Consider the following 16,927-nt stretch of genomic DNA (forward strand, 5'->3'; position numbering starts at 1 on the left):
ACACAGTCTCAGCAACCCATCAAAACTACCATGCAAGTGTTTCTATCAGAGTTGAAGGCTCTAGTGGTTTCTTCTCTGGGTAAGCAGATTTTGATTTCTGTATTTCTCTGGACATGTCCGTCTCTCCACATTTATTATTTTATTTTATTTTATTTTTCAGTATATGAAATTTATTGTCAAATTGGTTTCCATACAACACCCAGTGCTCATCCCAAAAGGTGCCCTCCTCAATACCCATCACCCACCCTCCCCTCCCTCCCACCCCCCATCAACCCTCAGTTTGTTCTCAGTTTTTAAGAGTCTCTTATGCTTTGGCTCTCTTCCACTCTAACCTCTTTTTTTTTTCCTTCCCCTCCCCCATAGGTTTCTGTTAAATTTCTCAGGATCCACATAAGAGTGAAAACATATGGTATCTGTCTTTCTCTGTATGGCTTATTTCACTTAGCATAACACTCTCCAGTTCCATCCACGTTGCTACAAAGGGCCATATTTCATTCTTTCTCATTGCCACGTAGTACTCCATTGTGTATATAAACCACAATTTCTTTATCCATTCATCAGTTGATGGACATTTAGGCTCTTTCCATAATTTGGCTATTGTTGAGAGTGCTGCTATAAACATTGGGGTACAAGTGCCCCTATGCGTCAGTACTCCTCTATCCCTTGGGTAAATTCCTAGCAGTGCTATTGCAGGGTCATAGGGTAGGTCTATTTTTAATTTTCTGAGGAACCTCCACACTGTTTTCCAGAGTGGCTGCACCAATTTGCATTCCCACCAACAGTGCAAGAGGGTTCCCGTTTCTCCACATCCTCTCCAGCATCTATAGTCTCCTGATTTGTTCATTTTGGCCACTCTGACTGGCATGAGGTGATATCTGAGTGTGGTTTTGATTTGTATTTCCCTGATGAGGAGCGACGTTGATCATCTTTTCATGTGCCTGTTGGCCATCCAGATGTCTTCTTTAGAGAAGTGTCTATTCATGTTTTCTGCCCATTTCTTCACTGGGTTATTTGTTTTTCGTGTGCCGTCTCTCCATATTTAAAGGCAGCAGTTTGCCCTGAGATTTTACCTTGCTACAAGGTGCAAGACAAGTTGTTAATTTTCCATTTGTCCAGCTTTTTCTGAGAATGGGAATGGTAACTTCCATGCTCAGTACATGTCCGAGTGGAAACTGGATATCTACAGAAAGGTTAACTGAAGATTTTAACCAAAATTTAATTTATTCAATATAAAGAGAGCTATTCTGGTTTTATGGGGTTTTTTTTCCTTTTGTGAGCTGTGAAAGTTTGTGTTTTCAGGAATATGCTCAATTTTTCATATTCATTGTCATTAAGTTTATTATATATTCCCTTAATATCTTTAATATTTGTAGAATCTGTAATTATGTCACCTATCTCATTTCTCATCATAATAACTTGTGTGTTTTCTGTTTCCTGACTATTTTGGCTAGAGATTTTATTTCACAATTTTATTATCTTCTGAACTACTATTTTAGCCACATCCCACATATTTTGATAAGTTAATTTCCATGTAGTTCAACACATTTTCAATTTTTTAATGTTTCCTTAAATCTTGGATTATAAGTATGTTAATTTTTTAATTGAGGTATAACTGACATAATGTCATATTAGTTCAGGTGTACAACATACTGATATTTGTATATGCTGCAAAATGACCACCATAGTAACTCCCATTAATATCCATCACCATACATAATTACAAATTTTTTCATGAGAACTTTCAACATCCGTTCTCCTAGCTACTTTCAAATATGCAATACAGGATCCTTAACTATAGTCACCACACTATAGATCCCCATGATTTATACATTTTGCAATTGGAAATTTGTACCTTTTGAAACCCTCACACCCATTTTGCCCATCCTCCACTCTCCACCTCAGGCAGCCGCCTCATTCTGCTCTTTACACCCATGAGCCCTGGTTTTTGTTTGTTTTTTTTTTTTAGATTTTTAATCTGATTTTTTTTTAGTTTTTAAATATTGTGGTTTTTCCTGATATCTTTGTTATTGGCTACTTACTTAAAATTTAATTTTGTTCAGAGAAAATTATGTAGTTTGACTTGACTCCTTTAAAATGTATTCAGATTTTTTTGATGGCCAAAAATGTGGTCTATCTTAATAAATGCTTACTTTTACTTATTCACTTAAAAAGCACCTGTTGTTTGGTGGGAAATTTTATAAATGACACAGATCAAGTTGGTCAACACTACTGTTCAAGTCTTTATATACTTACTTATTTTCTGTCTACTGGTTTCATTAGTTATTGAGATACGGTATTAAAATATTCAATAATTGGGATTTGCCAAATATTTTCTATCAGTTTTGCTTTATTTTAGAACTCTGTTATTAGGTACACAAATGCTTAGAAATCTTATTTCCTCTTGATAAATTTATCCTTTGTAACATTATGAAATTATCCTCTTTATCCCTGGTTATATTCTTTGCTCTAAAATCTAATTTGTCTAAAATGAAAATAACCACCCCAGCTTGCTTTTGCTTGAAGTTATTATGGCATATATATTATAGCCATCCTTTCATTTTTAACCTAGCTGTGTCTTTAAAGTTTCTTGCAAGTTTCTTGTAGGCAGCATATAATAATATACTGCTTTTCTTTTAATCTAATTTGACAACCTGGGGACGCCTGGGTGGCTCAGTTGGTTAAGCATCCAACTCTTGGTTTCGTCTCAGGTCATGATCTCATGGTTTGTGGGTTCAAGCCCCACATCCAGCTCTGTGCAAAAGACACAGAGCCTGCTTGGAATTCTGTTCTCTCTCTCTCTCTCTCTCTCTCTCTCTCTCTGCCCCTCCCCTGCTCGCTCTCTCAAAAATAAATAAACATTAAACAAATTTTAATTTGGCAATCTGTACTTTTTGATTAGGCTGTTTAGACCACTTATATTTAATGTGATTTTTTAAATACCTTTGGGTTTAAACAGACCATCTTGTTAGTTTTGTTCTATATACTCCATCGGTCCTTTGATTGCCTTTTCCTCTTTTTCTTCCTTGAGACTAAATGAGCATTTTTTTTATTATTTCATTTTATCTCCTTTTTGGTTTAACAGCTACAAATTTTTGTTATGCTATTTTAGTTGTTACTTTAGGGTATATATAATACTCTTTAAAAATTTATCACAGTTTGCTTTTAGATGATACTTTATCAGTTCTTTTATAAGAAAATTACAGAATTTTTTACAAAATTTATTTAAAGGAGAAGTTCTAATTCTCTTCCACAAGGTTTTATGCTTTTCTTTCATACATTTTATTTATGAATTTTATAATTCCAACACGTTATCACTTTTTATTTAAGAGTTAATTATATTTTTTAGGGGTGCCTGGGTGGCTCAGTCGGTTAAGCGTCTGACTTTGGCTCAGGTCTTGATCTCACAGTTCGTGGGTTCAAGCCCCGTGTTGGGCTCTGTGCTGACAGCTCAGAGCCTGGAGCCTGCTTCAGATTCTGTGTCTCCCTTTCTCTCTGCCCCTCCCCTGCTCATGCTCTGTCTCTCTCTGTCTCTCAAAAATAAATAAATGTCAAAAAAAAATTTTTAAAGAGTTAATTATATTTTCAAGAAAATTGTTTAAAGTAAAAAAGAAAAGTTCTTATATTTACCCGTGTAGTTAGTTTCTGTTGTTTTCTCTTTCTGTGTGTAGATCAAGGTTTCTATATGATATAATTTACATCTACGTGAAGGACTTCTCTTAACACGTCTTGCACTGCAGGTCTCTGTGTTAAGAATCATTGCAACTTGTGTATGCATGAAGAAAATGTAATTTTCCAAAACAAGTCTTTTAAAAAAATTTTTAAGTTTGTTAATTTCAAAAACCTCACTAGTGGAATAAAAGAATTTAATACAGGCACACAAAAAAGGAAGCCCCATGAGGTTTTCACTAGGATGAAATGGGATTAGCTTTGTAGTTCTCATAATCCTCTTCATGGAAGGATGCAATTTCAGTTTCATTGCTGATTCTAGTAGCTTCCAGAATGCTACCTTCTTTTACCAGGGGTCTGCCAGTTTCCAAATTCCACACAAGTTTATTTGCGTTTGATTTATGAGCTTGATGAATTACCTTCAGTTTGTCATATGTATAATTAATGAATGGTGGTGTCAGGCTGGCCCTTAAAGAGACCTCTTGCTTTAGAAATACAACAGGGGGACTGGGTGGCTCAGTTGGTCAAGTGTCCCACTTCAGCTCAGGTCATGATCTCACAGTTTGTGAGTTCGAGCCCTGTGTCAGGCTATGTGTTGATGCTCAGAGCCTGAAGCTTGCTTTGGATTTTGTGTCTCCCTCTCTCTCTGCCCCTCTCCTGTGCTCTCTCACTCTCTCAAAAACAAATAATGAAACTTTTTTTTAATTAAAAAAAAGAAATACTATAAATTTCTCTATAGTTTGGTCCAAATTAATTCCATGATATACTACAGGTTTGTAATTATAATGCTCAAATGAATGAATGAGGCAAACTATAATGGTCACCTCTCCAGAAGTCATGTGAAGAAATTGTTTTGATCCAAAATTTTTTTCACATGTAGGCTCCCTAGGGAATCTCTCACATACACAAACAAGGAAAACTCTGCTAATATATTTTGCCCATTTGGTTTTACCGAACATTCAGCAAGTTAAGCCTGTGATTAGTCAAAATTGGTATCCCAATATTCTTTTTTTTTTAAGTTTATTTATTTATTTAGAGAGAGACAGAGACAGCATGAGCAGGGGAGGAGCAGAGATAGAGGGAGAAGAGAGAGAATCCCAAGCAGGATCCGCACCTTCAGCACAGAGACCGACACGGGGCTCAAACTCACAAAACCACAAGATCATGACCTGAGGTGAAACTGAGACTCTGACGCTTAACTAACTGAGCCACCCAGACACCTCCAATATTCTTCTATTTGAAGAATATTTTTGATGGTAAAGTAATTCTAGACTGATATATTTTTTTTCTTTCAATACTTTAAAGATGTTGCACCTCTATTTTTTCTTCTATTGTTTCTAGTGAGAAATCTGTCATCTATACCTTTGTTTTTCTGAACATAAGGAATATATTTTCTAAGTGATTTTGAGATTTTATTACTGGTTTTAAGCAATTTGATTAATAAATGACTTGGTATAGTTTCCTTCATCTTTCTTGTATTTAAGGTTCTTTGAACTTTTGGATTTACATGCTTGTAATTTTCAATGAATTTGGATATATTTTAGCTACTTTTTCTTCAAATGTTTTTTAAGTTCCCCCTCTCTATCCTCTTCTTAGGGGACTCTAATTATTTGTATATTTAGCTCCTTAAATTTGTCTTACAGGTCACTAATGCTTTTTCATTTTTAAGTATTTTTTTCTCTGTGTTTCATTATGGGTATTTTCTATTGCTATGTCTTCAAGTTTATTAATATGTATTTTGTGCTTTATTATTTAATCTTCTAGTAATCCTATACAGTGTATTTTTGATCTCAGAAATCATAATTTTATCATTTGAAGTTTGATTTGCTGAGTCTTTCCTCCAGCTTTTTGAACATATAAAATATGATCATAATGATCCTTTTAATGTCCCTTCTACTAAATTTACCATTTGTGTCATTTCTAGTTTCATTTTCATTGATTGATTTTTCTCATTAAGGGTTGCATTTTCCTATGTCTTTGCATGTTTGGTAATTTCACTTGGATGCTAGACCTTGTGCTTTATACCTTGTTGGGTGCTAATACTTTTTTATTCCTATAAATATGTTTGAGCTTCATTCTGGAACATAATTAAGTGATTTAAAAACTTATCCTTTTAGATGTGACTTTTAAGCTTTGTTACATGGGGACAAAGCAACATTTAATCTAGAGTTAATTTTTCCCACTACTGACATCATTAGTTACTAAGTTTTTCACTCTGTTGGCAATATTCCCAGTCATATGTGACTTTCTAGGTAATTCCCTCCTCTCATTTGGCGTATTTCTTCCCCACACTTTGAGTAATTTCCTCAAATTCATGTACTGATCATTACTGTACTGCATATTTGAAAGAGTGTCTCTGCTGATTTCTGAAGTCTTGTCTCTGTGCAGTTTTCTTCTCTATGTTATTCAGTCCTGTAAACTCTAGCTGTCTTAGCCTCTCCAAACTACCACATCTGTCTCTCAACTTAGGGAGGAGGCTCCCTTCCCTAAGCCTTGTCTGGCCAATAAGCTAGGGCAATCATAGGGCTCACTTAATTTATTTCTCATATCTAAAGATCAACATTCTTAACTGCCTGATGCCCAGTGTCTTGAAAACCCTTGATTCTGATATTTTGTCTATTTTCAGAAGTTTCAGCCTAAATCTTGTCCTGATTACTCCACCTTCACCAAATGAGGAAAGCTTCTCAGTAGTTCTGTGTTGTTTCTCAATTTGGTATATTTGCATTATGTGTAATTAAATATAAACTTATACCTGTGTCTTCCATGAGCTAGAAAGTTTTTCCTAAGGGTGAGTTTTTTCTACCTTTATTGGATTCTTGAGAGGGTGAATAAAAACAAATCTATACTTCAACTTCCAAGGAAGGTGTGCTGAGAGTTTTTTCCAATTTACTTTTCAAAACCTGGAGTTACTTGATGATCCCATAAAATGGGATATGGCTTCATTCTACTGTGTGGGGAAAATTATTTCACTTACATTTGCAGCTTGTTTTATAACTTCCTTGGCCATACCAAAACATGTATCCTTTTTCAAGGAATGCAGAGTATAACTTCATTTATGATCTATTGTTTTGTTTTGGCTTCTTCTCTGCCTTTAATATCAAAATGTATCAATTTCATACTGGAAGCATTATGTTATTCTTATTTTGGAAAAATTTGATTTTACTGGGGAGGTCACTGTGCTTTCTTTGAAAATGACATGAAAACCTCTCAGGGTTCATGCGATGTTTTTCAAAATTTTGTAAGATAGGTGCAGGGCCAGCTGCTTTCAGACAATTCATTATTTGTACTCTTTTCTTTTTCTAATCCTTAAGAAAGTTATCACACTATATTCTGTTATTCAAGCTCATAAACCTTCACACTCCATATTGGCAGTGGAGCCTTGTTCACTTTGTACATTTGGAATATTCTTTAAAGTTGTAATATTTAAACTACTGTCAATTTGAGATACAGGTTTATCTTTTGTGAATTGCTTATGTAATGCAATTCATATAATATAGCAGCAAAAAGGTAAATTCATCAGGTACAACAAAAGCATACAAATGATGTAAAAATAGGTTAACCATTTTAAACTTCAACTTGATTAATGAATATTTTAAAAGACTGATGAATGCAGTCCTAAATCATTCAGTGTCTCCAAGGACATAATGATTAAAATAAAGAATAATGTATTTCTCTGCAAATATGATCAAACTTACATTTCACATGTATAATATATTTGTGTGAACTTTTTTCTAAAATTGCCAAGGGCCTGTTAAGTACTCTATAGTCCTACAAGGATTCTGAGTTGTACATTGGCTACATTTTAGGAAATTCTGCCTTCAAAAATGCATTAAAACTATAGACCTTTTCAAATATATTTGCACAAATGTCCCTGAAATCCCTTTGCAGACCTCAGGCTAGGAATCACTCAGATGTTTACTTTGATTAAGGCACAGATCCTCCAACAAATGTGTTATGGCCAAGAGAACAGGATCTTTTGCCCCAAAGCCTAACAATTTCTTAGCAAGCAACTACCTAGGGTTACTTTTTCAAAAGGGGATTGTGACACGGCAAACAATTGTAATTCCATGCATTGTCCAGTTTGAAAACCAAAATGAGAAAAAAAAAACAGACACAATCAGATATCAGACACTGTGGCAAACACCATTCACAGGCAATTGATTTATCATTTATATGTGCTCAGTTTTAGAGAGATATCTAAAGCCCTTTAAACATTACTAGACTAGAAGTTACAAGAAAGGCTGCATGACAAATCTAGAATACTATAAGGGCCAGAAACACACTTAAATGAGGCACTCGTGCTTTGACAAAACAAAAACACAAAATCTGATATGAATCTTAATGTTTTGGCTTGCCATTAGTGTATACCCTCTTGAAAATGAGTCTTGTTTAGCCAGAAATAGAAAGAGCACATTTGGCCAAATTGCATCCACCATTCATGTGTTACAGATTTTAAACTCACTAGTTACCATCCACATATGTGCTCCTTTTTTAAAAGCAAAAAGATAATATTCTTCCCAAATGACATTGCAATCATATAACTCTAAGTGAAGTTAAAAAACAATAACACTTCCTTTAAGGCTGAAATCAACTCACATGTAAAAATAACAAATGAAGATGCTTTAGATAGAATGATTCAAGATTTATCTAACTAAATATGGTAGAATTTGCTTTAAGATGGTTATTTAAAGGGAGCCTGGGTGACTCAGTTGGTTGAGCGTCCAACTTCAGCTCAGGTCATGATCTCATGGTTCGTGGGTTCGAGACCCAGGTCAGGCTCTGTGCTGACAGCTCAGAGCCTGGAGTCTGCTTCAGATTCTGTGTCCATCTCTCACTCTGCCCCTCCCTCACTCATGCTCTCTCTCTCTCTCTCTTTCTCTCTCTCTCTAAGAACAAATAAAACATTAAAAAATTTTTAAAGATGGTTATTTAAACTGCTCATCCCTATATTCTCTAGTACAGTTTGACATCTGTCCCATCTACTGACCTAAAATCAGCTGACTTTCATGAAATATTATTTCATTATTAATGAAACATCTTTTTAATATCTCCAAATGCAGGTGGACATCTTTCAAAGATACCTTCGAAAGATCTCAAGGAAATAATCTCCCTACCTACAGGATATAGCATAGTACTCCCAATAATTCATGGATATTTTACCATCCCAGTAGTACCCAGTCTTTCTCAAGGTAGGGCGAAAGTTGAAACAAGTTCAGAAAATTAAACTCAGCACTGCAATCTTTACAACACAAGACTATTAGCTTCCGGAGCCTCTAACTCAGTATCTCACAGCTGGATAATTAACACATCCTGGTTACAGTGGGAACTTTCCAAATCTCTACTCCTTGATGGCTTTTTACAGCAGTATCAATAAAGCATTTATAAATAAGCACGGATTTCCCCCATTGACTTCATTCAAAGTCTGAAACTGCCTTAGTATGAGCAAAAAGGAAAAAGTTTTAAATACTCACTGGCAGCAGGCACAGTATTCCAGAGCCTGGGGACATAATAGAGAAAAAAACTGAACTACTCCATCTTGACTTATTCAAGAAATTCTTAGAGGGTTGCATATAGCATACACAAGACTTTAAAATATAGTGATATAGCCAGGGAAGTGGGCTTGGAGCTGCTATACTGAGAGAGGAAGAAAACATTGATTAATCAGCATAATCAGACTGCAGACTTTTGCAGTAGAAAAGTACCCTGGATGTAGGTCAGAAGATCTGAGTCCCAGATCAGCTCTCCCATTATCATCTCTATGGCCCAAGGCAAGTGACTCATATTCTCTGATGCAGTTCCTGCAGAAATAATAAAATCCTCCTAGGACAGTTACTAGAGATGATGATTTTTAAAATAAAATAAAAGCACCTGGGGTCTGAAAAGGTGGGTTTTAATCTTACCTCTGAAATGTCTGATTAATGTCTTTGAATATGTCACTTAACCTCTCTGAACTTCAGTTTCTTCGCACTGTATATAAAATAATTGCTGGTGCTCAGGTGGAGTGCTGTAAAGCAAATGTGTACCAGGTCCATACCAAGACTTAAAGAATGAGAGCCCGAAGTGATCTATGCTAAATGGACAATGAACACTGCTGCATTATAGCTGCACTAAGGAGGGCTCCTGGAAACTGGTCAGTTCTAACTTTGTAAGTCTATCTTCCTTGGGAATTTGTAGTCCTTTTTATCTCAGCTGGCTTAGAGACAAGCTGTTTGACAAGATGTAATGTTTGGTGATCTTTGCAGGGATCCACACAGACAAAGTCCATCCAGGTAGAACACAGATTCCTGAAAAATTCTTCGTAACAAAGTCTTTTCCCTATGTCTTAGCCCTCCTATCTCTCAAACATACACTGACACAGACAGGAAGAGAGAAAGATGGTTTCAACATCTTATAGTTAACTAATAAAGGTTTTATTTTCTGGTCTTTGTCTTTTTACAGTGTTCTTTCTAAAACCAAAAGTAGTAAAAAGAATGAGAAGCAAAGAAAAAAGAAAGGAAGAAAGAAAGAAAGAAAGAAAGAAAGGAAAATAAAACCCCCAAAAAACAAACAAAAAAACACTGATCCATCTCTGTTATAACTAGAAAAAAGGTACAGCTCCAAGTCACAATCTATGAAGAGTGGTATATATTCTACATACAGTATAATTTCAGCTAAGTCCAGGAAAGATGCTGAGAATGGAAATGTCTCTGTACAACTCTGTTAGTGCCCCAAATCCATCCAAAGTGGGTGGCAAAAATAATGTAATGAACCAATGATCCACTGCTTGAAGTAGCAAGATCTAGGAGCCTATGAAGATGGAAGATTCCTGAGCCATGCAGTAGAAGATACAAGGCACAAAGAAGATTCATTCAGACTTGCCTTCTTTCAAAGAAATATACTGTTAGTGAGACAGAGTTGAAGAGGAGTGAGTGGCAATCAGTCCTGCAATGTATAGAGAAGGCAGTGCCCAATTGTCTGATACATCAAGGGCTGATAAGATGCATAGTTTTGCTATTAGCCAGGCAGATCTGGTCAGTCAGAGCAGAGATGTAACTGAGAGACCTCAACACCAATGCACCTAATAATTAAAGTTGCTTTCTGCTCTAGATTTTTCCTTTAATCTTTCCCTTACATTGTTTTTCTTTAAATATCAGGCATAGAAAAATGGCCCCTGTTTAAAGATCATTGATGTCTGAAACATGGAAAAAGAAATAATACATATTTTAACATATATAGTATAAGAAATATATAAGAAAATAAAAGCAAAGAGATAAAAATAAGCAAAAGTTAAAAGTATTAAAAAGATAGAAAAACTTTGCATAACCATCTCCCATGAATTAAACAAAATACTGTCTTTCTGAAAAAAAGATTTCAAAGGAGAGATAATAATCTATCAAAGTAGATTCAAAGTGAGATGCTATAAACTCAAATAAGAAATGTAAGAGGGGAGAAGCCAAGATGGCAGAACAGCATGGAAATTTTTTGTGTCTCACATCCATGAAATACAGCCAGACCAATAGTAAACCATCCTGCACACCTAGAAAACTGATCTGAGGATTAACACAACAATCTGCACAACCTGAACCATAGAATTCAGCAGGTACATGGCGTGGAGAGGTGAACTTGGGGAGAGAGAAGCTGCAGAGGGCAAGGAACCACTTTTGCACGCAGAGTGAAGATGGAGACAGGGACGGGGAGGGGAATACAGGAAAAGCACCCCTCCATAAAAGCAGCTGGAGAGAAAGTGGAAAATTGGAAACAGCCACAGTGACTGGACTAAAAAGGGAGAAAGGAGAAAGGAGAGGGTTTAGATTCCATTCAGATGGTAAACAAGGGGAGTGCAGAGTCTGAAACTCCACAGCTGGACACCTGGATGTGCTCTGGTGGGAAGAGCAAATCCCCAAGAGCAGAGTGGGGTCCAGGAGGTTCTCAGGACACATGGGGAGAAGCGGTTCCACTGCTGGAAGCACATTTGGTAGAGGCTGTGAGGCCACCTGGGCCCAGCAGACCCCAGAGAATGGCCACATTCGTTGGTGCTGGAATAAGGTCATTGTGGGTAAAGCCTGGTGCCAGATATGTGTTGTGATTTTCCATAATCCCTGAGGTGCTGCTGCTACACTGTCTTGTGAACCTTTTCTGGGGCGGGCTGGCACCTGGCCACAGTCTCTGGGCATCGGCAGCAGCACCATCCCACGAATCTTCCTGGGTGCAGCCAGCACCCCGCCATTGCTCCGTGAGACCCTCTGCAGAGGGGCGGAGCAGGTCAAAGCTACAGTCCCTCAGAAGTGGGGGGCAGGGGAAGGCAGCCACATCTGAGAAAAAACTCAGGAGAGAGGTACTACCTGGGGCTTGGTTACAGACAGTGTGGAAGTGGGGAGTGGACAGAAGCCAAGACAAAGGATGGGTGCACGATTGTTGATCGGGGAGAACAGAGGTCTGATACTAGAGACCAGGTAGCTGGGTGCCACCATTTTCACCGCTCCCGCGCATGCACACCTACATGCGCCAAAACAATCCACCCTAGTAGGCTAGGAGCTCCATCTATTGGAGAATGGAGCCATTACACTAAGTCCTGCCCAACTGGGCCAACCTCACTCTTCAAGAACCCAAGTCTCACCACCTGCTTAGTTTATGGAATATAAAGTAATTCATAGTTTGACTTCTAGGGGAAATCAAAGTAATTTCAGTCTTATTTCAGTCTGTTAGCTGGTCCAACTATTCAATTTTCTTTTTTTTTCTTTTTTTTTTTTTGTTTCTCTTTTTTGTTTCTTTTCTTTTTCTTGAATACAGAAAGAGAAAAAATTCATTTTTATTTTCAATTTTTATTAAAAATATTTTTCTTTAATTTTTCTTATACTATATTTTCTACTTTTATGCAAATTTTTTCAAATTCTATTTTACTTCCATCATTTCATTTTAGTCTACTTCAGTGTATTCATGTTTTTCAAATTTTCAAACGATTTTCTTTTTTTTTCTTTTTCCCCCCTTTTTTCTCTATCAAGCCACTTTCAACACCCAGACCAAAAGATACCTAGTATCTAGCATCATTTACTCAATTTGTGTGTGTGTGTTTGTTTTAATTTTTTAACTTTAATTTTTTTAATTTATTTTTTTCTCCTTCATTAATTCCTTTTCTCCCTTCAAAATGACAAAATGAAGGAACTCACCCCAAAAGAGCAGAAGAAACGACAGCCAGGAACGTAACCAACACAGATACAAGCAACGTGTCTGAACGAGAATTTAGAATCACAATAATAAGAATATTATCTGGAGTCAAAAATAGATTAGAATCCCTTTCTGTGGAGACAAAAGAAGTAAAAGCTTGTCAGGATGAAATAAAAAATGCTATAACTGGGCTGTAATCTTGAATGGACGCCATGGTGGCAATGATGGATGAAGCAGAACAGAGAATCAGCAATATAGAGGACAAACTTATGGAAAACAATGAAGCAGAAAAAAAGAGGGAGGCTAAGGCAAAAGAGAACAATTTAAAAATTAGAGAAATCAGTGATGCATTAAAAAGGAACAACAGCAGAATCATAGGGGTCCCAGAAGAGGAAGAGAGAGAAATAGAGGTAGAAGTGAGCAAATCATAGCAGAAAACTTTACTAACCTGGGAAAAGACAGACATCAAAATCCAGGAAGCACAGAGGACTCCAATTATATTTAAAAAACTGACCATCAACAAGGCATATCTTGGTCAAATTCACAAAATTCTCAGGAAAGGAGAGAATCATAAAAGCAGAAAGGGAAAAAAAAGTCCTTAACCCACAAGGGAAGACAGATCAGGTTTGCAGCAGACCTATCCACAGAAACTTGGCAGGCCAGAAAGGAGTGGCAGGATATATTCAATGTTCTGAGTTGGAAAAAATATGCATCCAAGAATTCTTTATCCAGCAAGGCTGTCATTCAAAATAGAAGAAGAAATAAAAAGTTTCCCAGACAAACAAAAATTAAAGGAGTTTGTGACCACTAAGCCAGCCCTGCAAGAAATTTTAAGGGGGACTCTCTGAGGGGAGAAAAGATGAATGAATGAATGAATGAATGAGTGAATAAATACCAAAAGCAACAAAGATTAGAAAGGACCAGAGAACAAACCAGAAACTCCAACTCTACAAGAAACATAATGGCAATAAATTCATACCTTTCAGTACTCACTCTAAACATCAATGGACTCAATGCTCCAATCAAAAGACATAAGGTAACAGAATGGATAAGAAAACAAGATCCATCTATATTCTGTTTACAAGAGACCCACTTTAGACCTAAAGACACCTACAGATTGAAAATAAGGGGATGGAGAACCATCTATCATGCTAATGGCCAACAAAAGAAAGCCAGAGTAGCCATACTTATATCAGACAATCTAGACTTTAAAATAAAGACTGTATCAAGAGATGCAGAAGGGCATTATATCATAATCAAGGGGTCTATAGACCAAGAAGACCTAACAATTGTAAACATTTATGTGCCAATGTGAGAGCACCCAAATATATAAATCAATTAATCACAAACATCAAGAAACTCATTGATAGTAATACCATCATAGTATGAGACTTCAACACCCCACTCACTGCAATGGACAGATCATCTAATCAAAAAATCAACAAGGAAACAATGGCTTTGAATGACACACTGGACCAGATGGACTTAACAGATATATTCAGAACATTTCACCCTAAAGCAGCAGAATATACATTCTTCTCCAGTGTACATGTAATGTTCTCCAGAATAGACCACATACTGGGACACAAATCAGCCCTCAGCAAGTACAAAAAGACTGAGATCGTACCGTGCATATTTTCAGACCACAATGCTATGAAACTCCAAATCAACCACAAGAAAAAATATGGAAAGGTAACAAATACTTGGAGACTAAAGAGAATTCAACTAAAGAATGAATGGGATAACCAAGAAATTAAACAGGAAATTGAAAAGTATAGGGAAGCCAGTGAAAATGATAACACCACAACCCAAAACCTCTGGGACAAAACAAAGGCGGTCATAAGAGGAAAATATATAGCACCCCAGCCTTCCTAAAGAAGGAAGAAAGGTCTCAGACACACCTTATTCCTTAATTAAAGAGCTGGAAAAAGAACAGCAAATAAAACCCAAAACCAGAAGAAGATAGGAAATAATAAAGATTAGAGCAGACATTAATGTTATCAACCAAAAAAAAAAAAAAAAAAAAAAAGTAGAGCAGATCAATGAAACCAGAAGCTGGTTCTTTGAAAGAATTAACAAAATTGATAAAACACTAGCCAGTTTGATCAAAAAGAAAAAGGAAAGGATCCAAATAAATAAAATCAAGAATGAAGAGGAGAGATCACAACCAACACAGCAGAAATAAAAACAATAATAAGAGAGTATTATGAGCAATTATACACCAACAAAATGGGGAACCTGGAAGAAATGGACAAATTCCTACAAACATATATAATACCAAAATTGAAACGGGAAGATAAAGAAAATTTGAACGACCCATAACCAGTAAATAAATTGAATTAGTAATCAAAAATCCCCCCCCCAAAAAAAGAGTCCAGGGCCAGATGGCTTTCCAGGGGAATTCTATCAAACATTTAATGAAGAGTTAACACCTATTCTCTTGAAGCTTTCCCAAAAAAATAGAAATAGAAGGAAAACCTCCAAACTCTATGAGGCCAGAATTACCTTGATTCCAAAACCAGACGGAGACCCCACTAAAAAGGAGAACTATTGCCCAATTTCCCTGATGAACATGGATGCAAAAATCCTCAACAAGATATTAGCCAACCGGATCCAACAATACATTAAAAAAATTATTCACTACCGGGGCGCCTGGGTGGCTCAGGTGGTTGAGTATCTGACTTCAGCTCAGGTCATGATCTCGCAGTCTGTGGGTTTGAGCCCTGCGTTGGGCTGTGTGCTGACAGCTCAGAGCCTGGAGCCTGCTGAAGATTCTGTGTCTCCCTCTCTTTCTCTGCCTTTCCCCGACTCATGCTCTGTCTCTCTCTCTGTCAAAAATAAATAAACATTTAAAAAAATTGTTTTTAAATTATTCACTACCACCAAGTGGGATTTATACCTGGGATGCAGGGCTGGTTCAATATCCAAAAAACAATTAATATGATTCATCACATCAATAAAATAAAGGCCAAGAACCATATGATCCTCTCAATAGATGCAGAGAAAGCATTTGACAAAATACAGCGTCCTTTCTTGATAAAAACCCCAAGAAGGTAGGGATAGAAGGATCACACCTCAAGATCATAAAAGCCATATATGAATGACTAGACACTAAAATCGTCCTCAGGGGAGAAAAACTGAGAGCTGTCCCCCTAAGGTCAGGAACAAGACAGGACATCCACTCTTGTCACTGTTATTAAACATAGTATTGGAAGTCTTAGCCTCTGCAATCAGACAACACAAAGAAATAAAAGGCATCCAAATCAGCCAGAAGGAGGTCAAACTTTCACTCTTCGCAGATGGTATGAAACTCTATATGGAAAACCCAAAAGATTCCACCAAAAAACTGCTAGAACTGATCCATGAATTCAGCAAAGTAGCAGGAGATAAAATCAATGCACAGAAACCTGTTGCATTCCTATTCACCAACAATGAAGCAACAGAAAGAGAAATCAAGGAATCAATTCCATTTACAATTGCACCAAAACCCATAAAATACCTAGGAATAAATCTAACCAAAGAGGTGGAAAATCTATACACTGAAATCTATAGAAAGTTTATGAAAGAAATTGAAGAAGACATAAAAAAATGGAAAAAGATTCCATGCCCCTGGATAGGAAGAACAAATATTGTTAAAATGTTGATACTACCCAAAGTAATCTACATATTCAATGCAATTCCTATCAAAGTAACACCAGCATTCTTCACAGAGATAGAACAATCCTAAAATTTGTATGGAACTAGAAAAGACCCTGAATAGCCAAAGCGATCTTGAAAAAGAAAACCAAAGCAGGAGGCATCACAATCACGGACTTCAAGCTGTATTACAAAGCTGTAATCATCAAGACAGTATGGTACTGGCACAAGAACAGACACTCAGATCAATGGAACAGAATAGAGAACCCAGAAATGGACCCACAACTGTATGGCCAACTAATCTTTGACAAAGCAGGAAAGAATATCCAATGGAATAAAGACAGTCTCTTCAGCAAGTGGTGCTGGGAACACTAGACAGCAACATGCAGAAGAATGAACCTGGACCACTTTCTTACACCATACACAAAAATAAAGTCAAAATGGATGAAAGATCTAAATGTAAGATAGGAAGTCACCAAAA

At 36.6% G+C, this 16,927-nt stretch overlaps 1 protein-coding gene across 1 annotated transcript; it reads right to left on the reverse strand.

Moving 5' to 3' along the window:
• Positions 1-3,905: 3,905 nt before the first annotated feature.
• Positions 3,906-4,505, reverse strand: LOC122231219 (UPF0538 protein C2orf76-like). Its single transcript, XM_042958682.1, has 2 exons — positions 4,379-4,505; positions 3,906-4,102 (listed from the first exon to the last, which is right to left on the reverse strand). Exons 1-2 carry the CDS (start codon positions 4,503-4,505, stop codon positions 3,906-3,908), a joined length of 324 nt encoding a protein of 107 aa, XP_042814616.1.
• Between the last annotated feature and the right edge of the window lie 12,422 nt (positions 4,506-16,927).

The sequence above is a fragment of the Panthera tigris genome, chromosome D1 (genome assembly GCF_018350195.1).
Source record: "Panthera tigris isolate Pti1 chromosome D1, P.tigris_Pti1_mat1.1, whole genome shotgun sequence".
Taxonomy (NCBI): domain Eukaryota; kingdom Metazoa; phylum Chordata; class Mammalia; order Carnivora; family Felidae; genus Panthera; species Panthera tigris.

Excerpts from the sequence above, each read along its gene's own strand:
- LOC122231219 (XM_042958682.1), bottom strand. The coding sequence starts at position 4,505 with ATGACTTCTGGAGAGGTGACCATTATAGTTTGCCTCATTCATTCATTT. Across the intron at positions 4,103-4,378 it reads GAAATTTATAGTATTTCTTT|CATATGACAAACTGAAGGTA; the intron begins TTTTTAATTAAA and ends TCATTAATTATA.